At 43.1% G+C, this 17,270-nt stretch overlaps 5 protein-coding genes across 5 annotated transcripts; 1 reads left to right on the plus strand and 4 right to left on the minus strand.

Annotated features, from left to right (window-relative positions):
* Window positions 1-790: 790 nt before the first annotated feature.
* LOC139222220 (histone H1-like) lies at window positions 791-3,995 on the minus strand. The gene is made up of 3 exons (XM_070854196.1): window positions 3,930-3,995; window positions 1,530-1,815; window positions 791-1,443 (listed from the first exon to the last, which is right to left on the minus strand). Exons 2-3 carry the CDS (start codon window positions 1,801-1,803, stop codon window positions 791-793), a joined length of 927 nt encoding a protein of 308 aa, XP_070710297.1. The 5' UTR covers window positions 1,804-1,815; window positions 3,930-3,995.
* Window positions 3,996-5,675: 1,680 nt separating this feature from the next.
* LOC139221932 (histone H2B 1/2-like) lies at window positions 5,676-6,079 on the minus strand. Its single transcript, XM_070853879.1, has one exon. The coding sequence runs from the start codon at window positions 6,063-6,065 to the stop codon at window positions 5,697-5,699; it is 369 nt and encodes a 122-aa protein (XP_070709980.1). The 5' UTR covers window positions 6,066-6,079; the 3' UTR covers window positions 5,676-5,696.
* Window positions 6,080-7,588: 1,509 nt separating this feature from the next.
* On the minus strand, window positions 7,589-7,975 carry LOC139221938 (histone H4). The gene has a single exon (XM_070853884.1). The coding sequence runs from the start codon at window positions 7,958-7,960 to the stop codon at window positions 7,649-7,651; it is 312 nt and encodes a 103-aa protein (XP_070709985.1). The 5' UTR covers window positions 7,961-7,975; the 3' UTR covers window positions 7,589-7,648.
* A 1,415-nt stretch (window positions 7,976-9,390) lies between these two features.
* On the minus strand, window positions 9,391-9,823 carry LOC139221928 (histone H2A-like). Its single transcript, XM_070853876.1, has one exon. It carries the CDS (start codon window positions 9,797-9,799, stop codon window positions 9,410-9,412), a length of 390 nt encoding a protein of 129 aa, XP_070709977.1. The 5' UTR covers window positions 9,800-9,823; the 3' UTR covers window positions 9,391-9,409.
* Window positions 9,824-16,097: 6,274 nt separating this feature from the next.
* LOC139221918 (histone H1-like) lies at window positions 16,098-16,893 on the plus strand. Its single transcript, XM_070853867.1, has one exon. The coding sequence runs from the start codon at window positions 16,121-16,123 to the stop codon at window positions 16,763-16,765; it is 645 nt and encodes a 214-aa protein (XP_070709968.1). The 5' UTR covers window positions 16,098-16,120; the 3' UTR covers window positions 16,766-16,893.
* Window positions 16,894-17,270: the final 377 nt, after the last annotated feature.

The raw sequence follows: 17,270 nt of genomic DNA on the forward strand, positions 1-17,270 counted from the left end.
TCTGCACCAGATCCTTCCTGTTCATCTTCTCTAAACACTCTGGCACTTTAAATTCTCCACTGGACTCTTGATGAATTCACCTCCTTCAAGCTGAGAAAGATTTCTAGATCAGTCTAAATGTGTCTCCTCTCTTACTGCTGTTGTAATAATGCTGTTTGTCCTAAAAAAGTCCTGAATCAGATCTTCACAGATCACCTGCTCAGGTGATTCCCCGTCATCAGGAGGAACAGGTGTGTCTCTGACGACCTGAAAACACCATCGATCACTACTTTATCCTAGTGATCTGGACAGGTTAGCCTCGCTGGCAGAGGGAAAGAAAGAAGCAAACCTCAATAAAAGACTTCCTTCCTGATATATTTAGAACCACCAAACACAGTTTATAACCTGTTTGAAATCAATCTTTCTCACTTCAGTCTTATCACAAGTGATTCAGTGATTCTGTTGGACTTGACCCCACAGGCCAAGCACTAAATAAACTGGAGTACAAGGAATGAAGGTGCATAAATGTTAATATTTATTATCCACAGTGCAGATGATAAAATCACAATCCTATTCTTCCAAACAGAGTCAAATTATATTTACCATTAATACCTATTGCAGACGAACCTGATAGACTAGGAGTGAAAATGCCACTGCACATTTCACAGATGATTATAACAAAATTAAAGGAAGTTAGTCCGCTCTCATAAGATGCACCAATAGGTCTTTACGAGCCCTGCAAGGTCGAGCGGACTAACTGAAACAGGTACGGCAGGTGGGCTGCAAGAAGTAATTCACAACAAATCACTTTTCAAGGGTTAAAAGGTGGAGAGAACCATTGCCCTCCGGCTGCTCCCACCTTCTGGGTTGCTACTGCCGCCCTCTTGAACGCCGTCTCCGCCTTCTCAACCGCTGCTGTCGCCCTCTTGATCGCTGCCGCCTTCTTGATCACTTCCGCCTTCTTGTCGGCTGCTTCCTTGGCTGCCATGGCCACAGTCTCAGCCTCAGCCGCTTCCTCTGCATCTGCTTTCTTCATTGCAGCATCCTCCTCAGCCTCTGCCACCTTCTCAGCCGCCTCCTTGGCGGCTTCTCTCTTCGCCGCAGCCGCCTTCTCAGCTGCAGCCGCTTTCCTTGCCGCTGTTTTTGCTGCCGCAGTCGCCTTCTTAACTGCTTCCGCATTCAGCTTGAAGAAGACGATGCCGTTGCCATTGGTCTGAGTCAGAGTCCCTTCATGCACCAGGTTGGAGGTGACCATGTTGATGTTAGCCACATCCACTCCTTTGGCGGCCAAAACCTGTTCAAGCGCTGGCTGTGAGAGCCCCCAACGCTCCCTGGACTCAGCCACAGCAGTGATGATCTGCTCCTGGAGGGTGGGAGCTTCTTGTCTGGGATGTGGAGCCCGAAGGTTGCTGGACGTTGTGGCTGCTGGAGCTTCATCTATTATCTCCACCTCAGTGCTGTCCACTGTGTTTGTCGAGAGATCACATATTACAATTGTTATATTTTCAATTCTGACTGAAAATACAAATAAAATCAGTTGTGTGACTGACCTGCTGGTCCTGAACTGGTGCCTGGCAGCTTCTGCACCAGATCCTTCCTGTTCATCTTCTCTAAAATATTCTTGGTCACCTTCAGAGCTCCATCAGGTGTGTAGGCCTTCACCATCAGATCCACCGTTTCCCACATATTTTCCCTCAACAGTTGGCGCTCGTTGATGGTCTCATACTCATCCAGGGCATCAGACATCGTCAGAAACCACAGGAATTTCCTGAGTTCATCGTCTCTTAAATCCTGCAGAAAAGTTAAAAGCACCTCTGACCCCATCGTGGCTCCCTGCTGAAACCAGGAGGAAAAATGTGACACCAAACTATCAGAGCAGCAACAGAAGCTCTGATCGACACCAGAGCAGGTTTTAGCTCTGGAAATAGTTGCTGAGTTCAAACCATCACATCACACATTAAAGTCTCCTCACAGGGTACCTGCAAATATTGGAGAATCAAAATGGCTCGTACAAGGATCTCTTCTGTTCAGAAAACCACAGCTGGTAAACCATTAGTGAGCTAGCTTAGCTTAGCATTACACAATGTCAAATACTCAAAATGTGCAACTATCTGATTGGTTCGTCAAAGAAGGAGGAGAGCAGTGGTTTAGACTGAGCTCTCCTGGTTTGGTGCACAGGCACATAGATCATCCAGTCAGCAGAGACAGCGTCCTAAAGGGGAGGAAAACCTACACTCCCTCATCTTTGAGTCTTTATACATGCTTTGGTTCAACTTCAGGGCGTCTCTCTAATTACCTCTGTTCCCTTATTCAGTATTTAACCTTGAGTTGTTTCTCTGTGTGATCTGAATGTGAGCATGTGTCAGCAAATTATTATGTAACCCAGATAAAATAGGCCACTTTGTAAAGATTTTTGTTGGCCATACATCAGAAGGCCTAGTTTGTGTTGGATTGGATAGTTGGGCTGTCAGTCTGAATTCATGGGCCAATGGAGGCGCCCCTTGGACCCGCCCTACACCTGTGCAGCAGGTGAATTCAAGCATGCATGCACTCAGTCATGAAAGCCCTGGAAGAACACACACTATCATCCTCAGCAAACAATTGCACCTTGACACTTGGCACATTGAACTTGGATCCATATACAAATACCAACCAAAGTGGTGAGTGAATCATGTCATCTCATACACCAACCAAACCCTGCGGATTTATTTCACTTTATAAAAAAAAAACCCATTCATTCAATCCAACAGTGAGCAGCTTTCCGCTCAGGATGCGTGATACGCTGTGCTGCTCAGGATAAGGCTTCTCCAGCTGAATGGATGGTGAGACATGAGTAAAAACACTGCTGATGGAAATCTGAATGCCAGATACACACATTAAACCCAAGTTTAATGTCTTTACCTGTTTACCTAAACAGGTCAGGTTTTTTGGTGGAACAGATCGACATGATGGCGAGCTACAAAGGAACCACTGAACAAACCTCCCTGGTCTGGTGCAGGCCTCAAGCCTGGTGGTGTTAAGACTGCTGCAATGGTAACATACTGTGCCGACAAACTTCTTTTTCCCCCTTCTTCATTTTTTTCCTCTCATTGAGATTGAGAAAGACTTTAAAGGGACATTGTTGTTTTTTCTTCTGTGTGAATTTTGTTATTTCTATATTTGAACTGTTGGAACTTATTGATTTGTGTAATTTAATTCCTTGCAAGGTTTTGTGTTTTGTACATTTTCTCGTTCAATTTATTATTTTTGCTGTGCTTTCTGTTTCAATACAGAATTTGTGTTTGTTTCATTGGTTTTCCTCCAGCTCCATAGCCGTACCATGACTATGTTCTTTTGTTGATGATTTATTTATGTGTGTGTGTGTGTGTGTATATATATATATATATAGATATATATATATATATATATATATATATATATTTATATATATATATATATTTACGTTTATAAGTAAAATACACAATTAATTTAATTTATTTCATCATATGTTACAATTATCTTATTTCTACCTCAGAGCAGATTCCTGAGAGTCTACACCCTAACTGTGAGTATGTGTGTGTGAGTGTGTGAATTTATCTCAGCATAGCTTTACTGCTTATTGATTAATAATACATTTACATAATATAAAAAGGCACTTCATAATCATTATAACTTTTAAATCTCAACACTGGATTCTAACAATACTCTCATTTTTAAAACTAAATGCAAATAACATCATCTACAATACTCCAGAAAATACAGTGAACACAATCTACTATCTACTACTGCACCACAGAAATATGAATCAAAGTCCTGCTCCCACTGACGGGATGAGAAATCAACGGTGAGGCATAATTTCCCCATAAATTATACACGTTAACAAGACATGCTGGTTGTAACAACTGTGCAGATCTGCCGATCACAGACAGTCTACAACTACAACTAACAGGAACAGAAGAACGTTGACTTACACTTCGATCGACAGAGACGACTTCCAGAAGTCCACAAAAAGGGAAATAAAACAGTGAAAATGTCGTTCAAAGGTTCTTTGAGCTGCAGTGAGTGACTGAGCAAACAAAGAGAGAGAGAGAGAGGAGCCAATCAGCAGTGGATCCATCCAGGCCAAACCCTAAACACTCCTTTATCCCAGTGATCCGGACAGATTATATACAAGTTATAGTTTTATTACTTGTGGTGAGCCGATCTATGAAAAATATCAATCGATTGATACCATCATTGGTATCAGTATTGATCAATACTTGTGTGATGAGCTTGATAGTAAAGTCGTGAATGTGGAGAAATGAAACTGAAACTTAACTCCTGTTACATCATAGTGGTTCATGTGGAAACACAGCAGGCTGCAAGATGGCGGAGAGGACGAGGAGTCAGAGCAGCAAACTAAACAGAGGCCTTTCAGCATCATTAAGAATATCCAGGTAGCTGATTTATAGAAGTGAAAGAGAGATTTAGTTAGATTTCCAGCATTAGTTAAGTTATTTTTCAAAGTGTAACTGGTGGTTGGTCATGAACGAGCCGATTTGTTTGTTTTTCTCGTCTTCTTTCTGTTAAAGCTGCACGGTCAAGATGTGTGGTGGCGTCTGTGTGTCCACACTGAGCAGGAACAATTTGGACATATTTTAATATAATTGATAGTTTGAGTTCAGACTTTGCAAAATTAAAATTTCACATCAGACAGGCTCCACAAACAACCTGCACAGACACGTGTGTACTGTTCACCATCAATTCAGTTAGAGGAGGAAAGTCAAGCAAGGGAAGCTGCTGTTAATGAAGGAGCCAGTGTGTCTACAGCATCATCCAGGACAACACCACAGACACCAAGACCTGCAGCCCAGAGCTCTATGACCCCAGTAAAACTAAATAATTTAAAATTAATAAAGCAATATGAATAATACATATTCTATATAATGTGTTTTATACATTAGTAATTCATTTTACACATAATTTGGCAACAAGTTTATTGAAGCAACAAAAAAAATAAATAAATCTGAGGAGCCACTTGGGAGCCGAAAGAGCCGGCTCTCTAAAAAGAGCTGATTTAATCAAAATGTATTTATATAGCCCTTTCCAACAGCCCAAAGGGTGACCACAGTGCTTCACAGATAAAAAAAAAAAAAAAAAAAAAATCAAAGGAATGATTTTAAAAACACATGACTTAAAAATAGCCCACCACTAGTTATCAGCCAGTGATGCTGCTGTTAAAGAGTTTCTTGCCACTGTCTCTCCTCTCTCCCACCTCCTCTCTGGAGTCCAGGGAAAAAAAAACAAAAACCCCACCAATACAAACCTCAAACCTGTGTGTGGCTGAATATAATCTTTTGCATTTCATTCAAATGTACATATTGGTGATGCATTCACTTTAAATTATGAAGCATTGATCCCTCCTACACTGAAGTAGAGTAGAAAGTATCAGTAATAATGGACCTGTAGTCACTTTGGCAGCAGCTCACTCCCTTATAAGGTCGTAGCCATCTGCTCAGCCTTCAAAATAAAAGCCCAGCATCCAGTTCACTGCATGTCAGGATCAGTTAGTACTTCACTAAGATGTTTAGGTAGTTATCAATTTAACTAATTTAAATCCAGCTACACTGAGAACAGTTCAGTCTAGTTACAAGATAATTATCAAACCAGGAGTCAGAACATGTAACAGGACAGCAGCTCTTTCCTGCAGCAGTGGGCGGCCCTGAAAAGGGCCTTTGTGTTGCTGGATGTCAGCAGCTTTACTTGGAGCTGGTGTACTTGGTGACAGCCTTGGTGCCCTCAGACACAGCGTGCTTGGCCAGCTCACCGGGCAGCAGCAGGCGGACGGCGGTCTGGATCTCCCTGGAGGTGATGGTGGAGCGCTTGTTGTAGTGAGCCAGACGGGAGGCCTCACCGGCGATGCGCTCGAAGATGTCGCTAACGAACGAGTTCATGATCAGCATGGCCTTGGAGGAGATACCGGTGTCCGGGTGCACCTGCTTCAGCACCTTGTACACGTAGATGGCGTAGCTCTCCTTCCTGGTCCTCCTCTTCTTCTTGCCGGTCTTGGTCACCTTGGACACGGCCTTCTTGGAGCCTTTCTTCGGGGCTTTCACGGTCTCAGGCATGTTTCCCTTTCGTTGATGAAGCGAGTGGAATAAAGACTGACTGAACCGAGCCCTCAATTCATATCTAAGTGATGTAAATGAGACTGTGCTGTTGCTCGCACATGATTGGTCTTGTCTCTTAAACGAGACTGCGCATGCGCTTGATAAGTAGCCATTAAACAGGAAGTGGAAGAGGACGTTGTGAATTAAGTGTTAAGTGTTAAACCGTATTTATTACCGTATGTATTATTTATAAGGTGAGATACTGAGATTAACAACATCTGATCGTTTTTTAAAAGGAAACACGATTATAAATTATCAGTAAAAAAAGATAAAGTCATGGTTGTCTACTGAGGGATACTGAGCATGCGCCACACAAGCCGCCGGTACAGGAAACAGGAAGTGAAAGAGGCTCTAATACTAATTATGAAAACATCTGTGCGTTTTGTGAATGATGGTGAATATGTCATCAATTTAAATGACATTTATTATAATAAAGCTTTTACAGTAAAGTGCACGTTTTTAGTGGCTTGCAAACCTCCCACTCCAAAGGATATGATGTAATTAGGAAAAAAAAAAAAAACACAAGCAGAAATATATAGAAAGGGAACATGTTTAGAAAATAAGAAAAAAAAAAAAGTAAAAAACTGGCATTTTATTGTTTTAATTATAAACTGTGTTACACTGTGCATGTACAGGCTTTAACCAGCATCTTTTTTTTAAGTATTACAATCAACAGAACATATGTTGCATAAAGGAAGCTCCAGACAGTTGATATTTAATCAGGTGGATTTTATTTTAGTCATTAGTCCCTGAAAACCCAAATTTAGAATTTTAATTGACAGAAATAGCTCAGCATCATTGTGTCATACATATTTACACCCATGTATGGATTATAAGTGATGTGACAAACATTTAGAAGTAGATCAGTTGGTCATTCACAGCACACAGTTAGTTACAGTGAGGGGAAATGTGTTTGAAACATGACATTAATAATGTCAATAATTAATAATGTAATGTCGTGAGTCATTAGTACATTTACCTGCTTATTTCCAATAATCTTTCTACACTATAGATACTGTTCCTACCATGAACAACAGCAGAAAAAGGAGATAGACAGAATTGTCACAGACATGAAAAGTTTTACTATTTTCATCATTTACAGATATTTAATGTTGCTAAACACATTTAATCAGCTCCTCATTTTACAGTATTTGTAGAATGAAGATTTAGGCAGTTGGTGCATTAATATCTGAAACCACTGAGTCTAGTTTAGTCAAAACAAGAGTCACAGTTCACAAGAGCCATTGGACCTTTAAACTAATTTTGAGCTGATCAGGTAAAATAGTAGTTTAAGTACTATTGTTCTTGAGGGTATGTTTTTAATATGAAAGTAGTTTAAAAAAAAAAAAAAAAAAAAAAAAAAAAAGTGTATGTTAGTGACATTACTAATTAAATTAATGAGGTTCAGGGCTGACCTGACTCATAAGGATCTTTTCTATAAGCAGATATAATTCAGTACTAAAGGAAACAGCCTCTCCAGGTTGAGTGTGTGGCCCTTAAAAGGGCCTTTGGGTGTCAGATTGAGGGAATGAGGGTCTGGTTTAACCTCCGAAGCCGTACAGGGTTCGGCCCTGCCTCTTGAGGGCGTACACCACGTCCATGGCGGTGACCGTCTTCCTCTTGGCGTGCTCGGTGTAGGTGACGGCGTCCCGGATGACGTTCTCCAGGAAGACCTTGAGCACACCGCGGGTCTCCTCGTAGATCAGACCCGAGATACGTTTGACTCCGCCGCGGCGAGCCAGACGGCGGATGGCGGGCTTGGTGATTCCCTGGATGTTATCACGGAGGACTTTCCGGTGGCGCTTGGCGCCTCCTTTACCGAGTCCCTTTCCTCCTTTGCCTCTTCCGCTCATCTTGTCTCAGTCTAGTTTGTCCTGAAGAAAAACTGATGAGGAAACAGCAGCGAGCGGCCCTTTATAAAGCCCCTTTGCGGACGTGTTTGAAGACAGCTTGAGCTCTTCCGGTTCCTCTATTCAGACTGCAAGCAGCTGCGTTTCCGGTTATACCGATTTCAAAATAAAAGCAGAAACATGGACTGGAATCGTCTAATTCTCAAACATTCAACATCACAGTTGTAATAATTTCAGATTATCGCACCAGATTGACATAAAGTAGATTTTCTTATTTCAGTATTCACCCACATTCATGCAGCTGGATGTAATAACAGAGTTTGGAGCATTTAGTTCATCTGGATTTATAGAAGAAAATAGATCCAGAGGATTATTCTGATTCTGTTTTACAGTTTGATCGTTGTGTAAAAGGAGATCAGAGCCTGTTTGATAAACCTGTTAACAGCAAGTGATCATGTTATCGGTGATGTCTGTTGTGTTTTGGATCCCAGATCAGGATGTCTGGAGGTGATCTACTTTGTTCCTGAGAAAAGGGAGTAAAAGACTGTGATGTGAGCTCCTACAGAAACTGAGCAGAACACAGAAAGATGTTGAAAACAAACAATGGTACTTTCCTCTCCCACAGAATACCAGAGAAAACCATCAAAGGTTGGAGTCTCCTGTGCAACACACAACTTTATTTATTGTATATTTTTCTTATATTTGTAATAATATTTATATTCTTTATATCCCTTGTGTTTCTTTTGCACTTCCTTTACTTTGTTTCGGCACTTTTTCTGCCTCTGGACTCTGCTGCTGTAAGTCTCTATCTTTCTTAGATTATCTTATATTTCATATATTTCCCACACATCAGGTAAATGTATTGACATGGAGTATAAAGTTATTATATTTCTGACTCTGACATACAGCCATTGATTGGTGGTCATTTAAAAACAGGTGTCGAAACATGAACTGAACACAAACTTATTTTATTGTCTGTCCCGGAGCTTCAGTATATTCGGTCCATGTAGGAACTGGAGAAGATCTGAATCTATAATTTATCACCTCGTGAGCAGAAGTCAGTAAGATGTGGATCCTCCTTCAGTTTGGTTTGGTTAAAGAAAACAATACATAACTAATTTAATGCAGCACTTTCACTGCTCATTGTTTCAGAGCTGCTGTTTCTTTTCTAAACCTCTAGATGTCACTGAGCTACTGAGGTTGGATCAAACCGTCAGCTTCATGTCACTTCTGGACACTTAAGAATTTGAGTTGTCACTTTTTAGTTTTATAATTATTAAATGTTGATGTAACTGTTGGTATTAGGAGTGTAGAAACATGGTTATTAACATTAATCATGAATTTAGTGTAATATAATAAACCTCAAATGTGTTTTTATAGAACAAGCTCTTGATGTAGGAGTGGGTGGCTCTTAAAAGAGCCTTTGTGTCGGTGTGATCTGGTCCCGGGTGTTTACTTGGACTTGGCGGCCTTGTCGGTCTTCTTGGGCAGCAGGACCGCCTGGATGTTGGGCAGCACGCCGCCCTGAGCGATGGTGACTCCGCCCAGCAGCTTGTTGAGCTCCTCGTCGTTGCGGACGGCCAGCTGCAGGTGACGGGGGATGATACGGGTCTTCTTGTTGTCGCGGGCGGCGTTTCCGGCCAGCTCCAGGATCTCAGCGGTCAGGTACTCCAGCACGGCCGCCAGGTAGACCGGAGCTCCGGCTCCCACACGCTGAGCGTAGTTGCCCTTCCTCAGCAGCCTGTGGACACGGCCCACCGGGAACTGGAGCCCGGCACGGGATGAGCGGGTCTTGGCCTTGGCTCTGACTTTACCGGCTCCTTTACCGCCACGTCCAGACATCTTGGATTTCTTTTTGTTTTCTTGGAGTCAACGTTGGGAAATATCTTTTTTCGGTGAAACCGAGTTTATATAGAAAAGCAGCTGCTCGCTCATTGGTCAAATTCCACGTATCTACAATCGACCAATCAGAAGAGTTTTCATCTAGTTCCGGAAATAGTAAACGACATTTCCGCTTTTTGCTGCTTTGAGATTTCAAAATAAAACGTGAATCGTCACATCCGTCCACTGTAAATAAAGTTCCACTCACTTATATGACTTAGTGTAAATACAGTGATCTCCTGTCAGCTCCGGAATTTATGAACAAACACACTTCACACTCTTTTGCTTTTCATGTGGAGATTATAGGAATATTTATGAACTCAAACAATTACACAAAGATAAATAAGACTAAATAATTTGGAGGTAATCAATAATAATAGTTGATCATTTGCTGTGTAGATGTTTCTGATGTTTCATAATCAAATCAAGTGAAACACATTAAGTATGAGCTGATCACCATGTGATCATTATCTATTATTCATTATTGATTGTGCACCGTTTCATTGACAGTTATTTAAACATTAGGCAGGAGATAAGCAGTAGGAGAGACCCTGAACCTGGAGACAGAGACTGGGCCAACAAGCTAAATCTGTTTTTCAACAGATTTGATAATGGGCCCACCCCCTCCCCCTCCCTCCCCCTCCCCAGCCTGAGCACAGACCAGCCTACCCCCAGCTCCTCTCCACCACCATCTCCGGGGCTCTCACCCTCCCCCTCACTTCCACAACCACCTCTGGTCCTCTCACCTCCACCCCCCCTCCTCTCTTCACACCAACTGTTGATCAGGTGAGAAGTCAACTGAAGAAGATTAAAGCCAGGAAACCCGTGGCCTTAACCTCTCACCTGATGAAGGCACTTGAGAGGATCGTCCTAACCCATCTCCGCCCCCTGGTGAGCCCACACATGGATCCCCTGCAGTTTGCATATCAGCCTGGAATTGGGGTGGATGACGCTGTCATCTACCTGCTGCAGAGATCCCTGTCTCACCTGGAGGGCAGTGGAAGCACTGTGAGGATCACTTTCTTTGATTTCTCCAGTGCCTTCAACACAATCCTACCTCCACTGCTCAGGGTGAAGATGGAGAGAGTGGGAGTCAGTGACCAGCTGGCTGCATGGGTCACTGACTACCTCACGGACAGACCCCAGTATGTGAGACTGCAGGACAGTGTGTCTGATGTGGTGGTTTGCAGCACAGGGGCCTCCCAGGGAACGGTACTGTCTCCTTTCCTCTTCACCCTGTACACATCAGACTTCAGGTACGCTACAGACAGTTGTCACCTCCAGAAGTTCTCTGATGACACTGCCATCGTGGGGTGTGTGTCAGAGGGGAACGACTGTGAATACAGGACGGTCATCACGGACTTTGTCGACTGGTGTGGACGAAACAACCTCCTAGTCAACGCCAGCAAGACGAAAGAGATGGTGGTCGACTTCCACAAGAAACCCTCCATCACTGCACCAGTGAGCATCCAGGGACTTGGCATCGAGAGAGTGAGGACATACAAGTACCTGGGTGTTCACCTTAATAATAAACTGGACTGGACAGACAACACTGACTCTCTCTACAAGAGGGGTCAGAGTCGTCTATACCTGCTGAGGAGGCTAGGATCCTTTGGAGTGAGCAGACCACTCCTGAGGACCTTCTTCGAGACTGTGGTGGCATCTGTGGTCCTTTATGCAGTGGTGTGTTGGGGAGGGGGGTGCTCTGAGCGGGACAAGAACAGGCTCAACAGACTAATTAAGAGAGCCGGCTCGGTCTGTGGCTGCCCCCTGGACCCCATAGAGGTGGTGGGAGAGAGGAGGACCTTGTCCAAACTGTCCTCCATCTTGGACAACACCTCCCACCCTCTGCATCAGACTGTGGGGGCCTTAAGCAGCTCCTTCAGTCACAGACTGATACACCCCAGGTGTAAGAAGGAGCGCTTCCGCAGGTCCTTCATCCCGACTGCAGTCAGACTGTACAATGCTGCATTATAGTCTGCTGCACCAACCACCACCACCACCTGTGCACTTTACTATAACATAAACTGTACAATAATTCTCACCCCACTTCACTTCACCCTGTTGTTGTTGTTGTTGTTGTTTGTCTCTGTAATTACATTTTTTTGTCTACATAGGTTTTTACCACTGTATATATTATATTATATTCTGCTATTCAATTTTTCTAATTCTTAACTGTGTGCTTTTATTTTTCTATCTGTCCCTTTGAGCTGCTGTAACAGCAAAGTTTCCCCACTGAGGGATCAATAAATAAATAAATATCTTATCTTATTACACTGATCAGGAGACTGAATGGAAGCTGAGTTTTGTGGTGACAGTTGAAATAAAGATACAAGAATAAAAAGGCGTTTAGATGCTCACAATATCACTGAAGTCAAGAAAATTAATGAGGTATCAGTCAAAACAAAGGAAAATGTGAGATGGTTCTGTTTTATTAGAAAATTTCCTTAAAGATAAAAAGTCATCATAACATCCGACACTGACGGAAAAGTAAAAGTCCTGCTTTCAATCCTTCACTCAGGTAAAAGTACACAAGTATTGCATCAAAATCTACTTTAAAATCTACCGAGGGGCCGGTCAGAGGAGCCCCCTCTGGTGTGTCCTGTCCTGTTTCTGTCCCGTCTCTGTTTCCAAACATCTCATGTTTAAATGCTTGTTGGATATCATAAAGTACGTAACCATTTCTGATTAACTGTTTAGGTCGGTGCGTCACAGACAGCACGTTCCTGTAGTGATGTTATGGTAATCTAACAGTTGGATGTTGGTTGCAAGGCGTGTATCTATAATCTAACTTCAGAATATGTTTTGCACAACAAAAGCACTACAATCAAGGTGTGTCTGTACATTCTGTCTATCTGCTTCACTAAACAACACAGGAGGAGCCACGTCTGTGGAGGTCAGACTGACATATTCTGTTCACTCTCATGAGGAGAGAGTAACTTTATTTGAGAAGGCCTGAAACCTTCTATGGTCATATTAGATTCTAATTCAACAATGGGACACTTGGCAGAATATTACATTCTAAATATCCCTCCATAGCTTCTGCACACAGACTGTAGAAAGTGAACTTTACTTCAAGGTCTGAACAGTGAAGCCTTAAAGCTGCTTCCTCTCTAGTGTCCAGCAGGGGGCGACTCCACTGGCTCCAAACAGAAGTCTGATTGGATGGAAGTCAATGAGGAAATGAGGCGACTTCTCTCCTGATTTATCAGCTCAGTGAACAGTTTCTGCTCTCAGTCTCTAGTTTACAGTCTTCTTCAGCACAGCAGGACGTTCATTTAGTACATTATGGTCCATTTAGAGGAAAATACACCAGGAAGAGACCAATCAGAGGAGGCCTTCTTCTTCTGGTTCCAAAAAACCAAGATGGTGACGCTAAACTAAACTAAACTAAACTAAGCTAAACTACACTACAATAAGATAAGATCAGTCTGCTGCTGGAGGAGGTGGCGTCCATGATGGATCTCAGCTCGGCAAACAGTGGAGAGTCCAGGATGGAGGAGACCCTCCTGACCAGACAGTGGAGCCTGTTAAAAAGTCCTGACCAGACCGTGGAGCCTGTTAAAAAGTCCTGACCAGACTGTGGAGCCTGTTAAAAAGTCCTGATCAGACAGTGGATCCTGTTAAAAAGTCCTGACCAGACAGTGGATCCTGTTAAAAAGTCCTGATCGGACAGTGGATCCTGTTAAAAAGTCCTGATCGGACAGTGGATCCTGTCAAAAAGTCCTGATCGGACAGTGGAGCCTGTTAAAAAGTCCTGATCAGACTGTGGATCCTGTTAAAAAGTCCTGATCAGACTGTGGAGCCTGTTAAAAAGTCCTGATCGGACAGTGGATCCTGTTAAAAAGTCCTGATCGGACAGTGGATCCTGTCAAAAAGTCCTGATCAGACAGTGGAGCCTGTTAAAAAGTCCTGATCGGACAGTGGTTCCTGTCAAAAAGTCCTGATCAGACTGTGGAGCCTGTTAAAAAGTCCTGATCAGACAGTGGATCCTGTTAAAAAGTCCTGATCGGACTGTGGAGCCTGTTAAAAAGTCCTGATCGGACAGTGGATCCTGTTAAAAAGTCCTGATCGGACAGTGGATCCTGTTAAAAAGTCCTGATCGGACAGTGGAGCCTCTTAAAAAGTCCTGATCAGACAGTGGATCCTGTTAAAAAGTCCTGATCGGACAGTGGATCCTGTTAAAAAGTCCTGATCAGACAGTGGATCCTGTTAAAAAGTCCTGATCGGACAGTGGAGCCTCTTAAAAAGTCCTGATCGGACTGTGGAGCCTGTTAAAAAGTCCTGATCGGACTGTGGAGCCTGTTAAAAAGTCCTGATCAGACAGTGGCGCCTGTTAAAAAGTCCTGATCAGACAGTGGCGCCTGTTAAAAAGTCCTGATCAGCCTCCTCAGCAGTGACGAAGCTCTGGCCTCGTCTTGTTCAGGTGAACGTCCTGGTTTTTGTGGTTCTCCATCACCTCAGTGTCCAGACCTGGATGTTCATGATGACGACTCTTGCTGACACTGATGTGAAGCTGGTTGAGCTCAGACCAGCTGACAAAGTCACTGATGATCCCTGTTTTCCAGTTTGTTCTGATTTACACACAGTTTCAGATTCAGTATTTACATGTTGAGCTTCTGGTACTTTTACTTCAGGATCTCAGCACTTTGTCGTCCACTGCAGATAAAAATCTCACGACCAGCGTCTTTGATGACTTCACTCAGTTTAACAATAACATCTTTTTCTAAACTATTACAATATAAAACTGTTAAACATAACTTTTTGCACCTTAACACTCACTTCTTTCAGTAAATTAGCAGTTTGAGCTCAGAGTGAAGGAGCTGAATTATAACATTCGTCTCACTAGTTCTGTAGTTTTTCTAATATTATTCTCTTTTATTGATCCTACAAGTAAGAAATGTGGATATTACAGTGACACAAAGACAGAAAAGACTGTAAATATATTTCTGTTTCTCTGGTTCTTTATTTTTCACCATGTTTTTTACACAACAATTAGACCAAAGCAAAGCAAAGAAAGTAAAGAAATGTAAAAAAAAACAACCTTTTTCTGATTCTGGATCAAAGGTGAACATTACAGGTTGAACTTGAACTAATCATTAAAGTTAGATACAGTAAGACAGCGTGCAGCAGGTTATTATATAGAAGGAGAAATAAAGTAATTAATAATTGATATTTTCTTTATATCAATTGTTTTTTGCACTATTAATAATATTGTTTGGCCTTTAAGTGTCATATATAATATGTCATATTATAACCTGATGAACAGAACAGGATTTCTATTATAATGCAGATCAAAACATCCACAGGATCTGTTTACTTACACTCAAATATAAGTGGTACAGAAAAATGATCTGTTACCAAACAGATGAAATATTTTATCTTTCTCCAAAAACAAAACTGAAGGAAACTTCTGCAGATCAATACGATAATTGATCTGAGTCGACTTGACGTTGCATGAAACACATAACAAAGATCAGAGCTGAAGTTTGAACCATAAAGATGTTGTTTCCATCATTGATCCACCAGAGAAGAACTGAGATGTTCTTGTTTCCTCCATCTTGGATTCCACTGAAAACACTTGTTGTTTGGTTCCTCCATGTTTTTGGTCTCAGAGCCTCTGATGATGTTTTAAAGCTGCTGTGTCAACATGTGCAGCAGTTTGGGCCAAAGATGGAAACATCCTGGAGTCTTTTCGGCAGAAATCACAGTCAGTCAAATGTTTTGCGGTGTTGAAGCAACTTTTAGTGGAGAAGGGAAGTGTTTTCCAGCGGCTCCGTCAGAGACAGGAGTCCCTGTGTTTACCTGCAGCGAAAACCCGTCTGGTTGAGACTAAATAAAACACATTAGTGCGGAGATTTCACCTTTATTCCATCGCCACATGTGTTTGCTAACAGCAGCAGCGCTGTCACATTGAATACAAGTAACTTTTGAGCACTTTTACAGGAGAAATGTGAAGAAAACTCTCCGCGAGTTGTCCAAAGTGACGGTGTATTCCGGAGGTTTGAAGCCCCGTGGAGTTAAACACATGAGTCCATGTGGCCCAACATGAGCGGAGTCTGAAGCGAAGAGCGTTTTCTAAGCAAAGCGGTAAGAATTGGGGTCCAAAACGTTGATCCTGAGTGTATTTTATCCCTAAAATGAGGAAGAGAAAACACAAGTGTCGCCACATTTGAGGCGAGCAGCGGAGCGGCTTTGAGCGTTGAGTCTCCACGGTTCTCACGTCCTTTATAAGTCCCGCCTCACGCTGAGACAAACACAGCAGAGCGAACACACACAAACATGGCAGAAGAAGCTCCAGCAGCAGCGGCCGCTCCGGCCAAAGCCCCGGCTAAGGCTCCGGCTAAGGCCGCCAAGAAGAAGGCCGCTCCCCGGCCCAAGAAGGACGGACCCACCCTCCCAAAACTGATCGTCACCGCCGTGGCCGCGTCCAAGGAGCGGAAGGGGCTCTCGGTGGCGGCGCTGAAGAAGGCTCTGGCCGCCAAAGGAGTGGATGTGGCCAAGAGCAACAAGCGCATCAACAGCGCCGTCATCAAGCTGGTGGGGAAAGGGACCCTGACCCAGACCAAAGGGACCGGGGCGTCCGGCTCCTTCAAGCTGGCCAAGGAGCCCAAGGCCGTCAAGCCCGTCAAGAAAGCGGCGGCGGCCAAGAAAGCTCCGGCTAAGGTCAAGAAGCCCGCGGCCAAGAAAGTAGCGGCCAAGAAACCGGCAGCAAAGAAGCCCGCAGCCAAGAAAGCAGCTGCCCCCAAGAAGTCCCCGAAGAAGGCACCGGCCAAGAAAGCAGCGGCCGCTAAGAAGCCGGCAGCAGCCAAGAAGAGCCCCAAGAAGGCTGCTGCTCCCAAGAAGAGCCCCAAGAAGCCCGTCAAGAAGGTACCAGCCAAGAAAGCTCCGGCTAAGAAACCTGCAGCCAAGAAGGCCAAGAAGTAAAGCAGCTCCTTCATCCACCACCTGCTGCAACAACGGCTCTTTTAAGAGCCTCCACAGCCTCTACAGAGCAAATCCTCCTTAATGTCTTTATAATGATATTACAACTTTATACTAGTTTTTATATTTAAAGTGACACGTGCTTAAAGTCTGTTTATTAGATTGAGAGTCTGTTTATTTTGGTCTTATTTATTCATTTATTTATCAGAATTTCCCCCCTGGGGATCAATAAAGAATTCCTGTCAATCTATTTTATAAGATTGAATCCTGTCAGACCTCATTTAGAAAAACACTGTTTTCCTTCCTCTGTCTCTTTTCAGCCTGATGTCATTGTTTCCTGGCATCAAATATTTAGATGTTCTATAACAACATGAACATGATGTTGGATTTAGTCTAAATCAAAAGCATCAGATCTTAAAATCCTTATTTTCTTTTCCTGTGCAGGTGGATTTGGGGCCTGGATGACAACGACAATTACATTTATTCAGAATAACAAACTCTTTTCCCC

This window comes from Pempheris klunzingeri, chromosome 22 (genome assembly GCF_042242105.1).
Source record: "Pempheris klunzingeri isolate RE-2024b chromosome 22, fPemKlu1.hap1, whole genome shotgun sequence".
Classification (NCBI taxonomy): Eukaryota; Metazoa; Chordata; class Actinopteri; order Acropomatiformes; family Pempheridae; genus Pempheris; species Pempheris klunzingeri.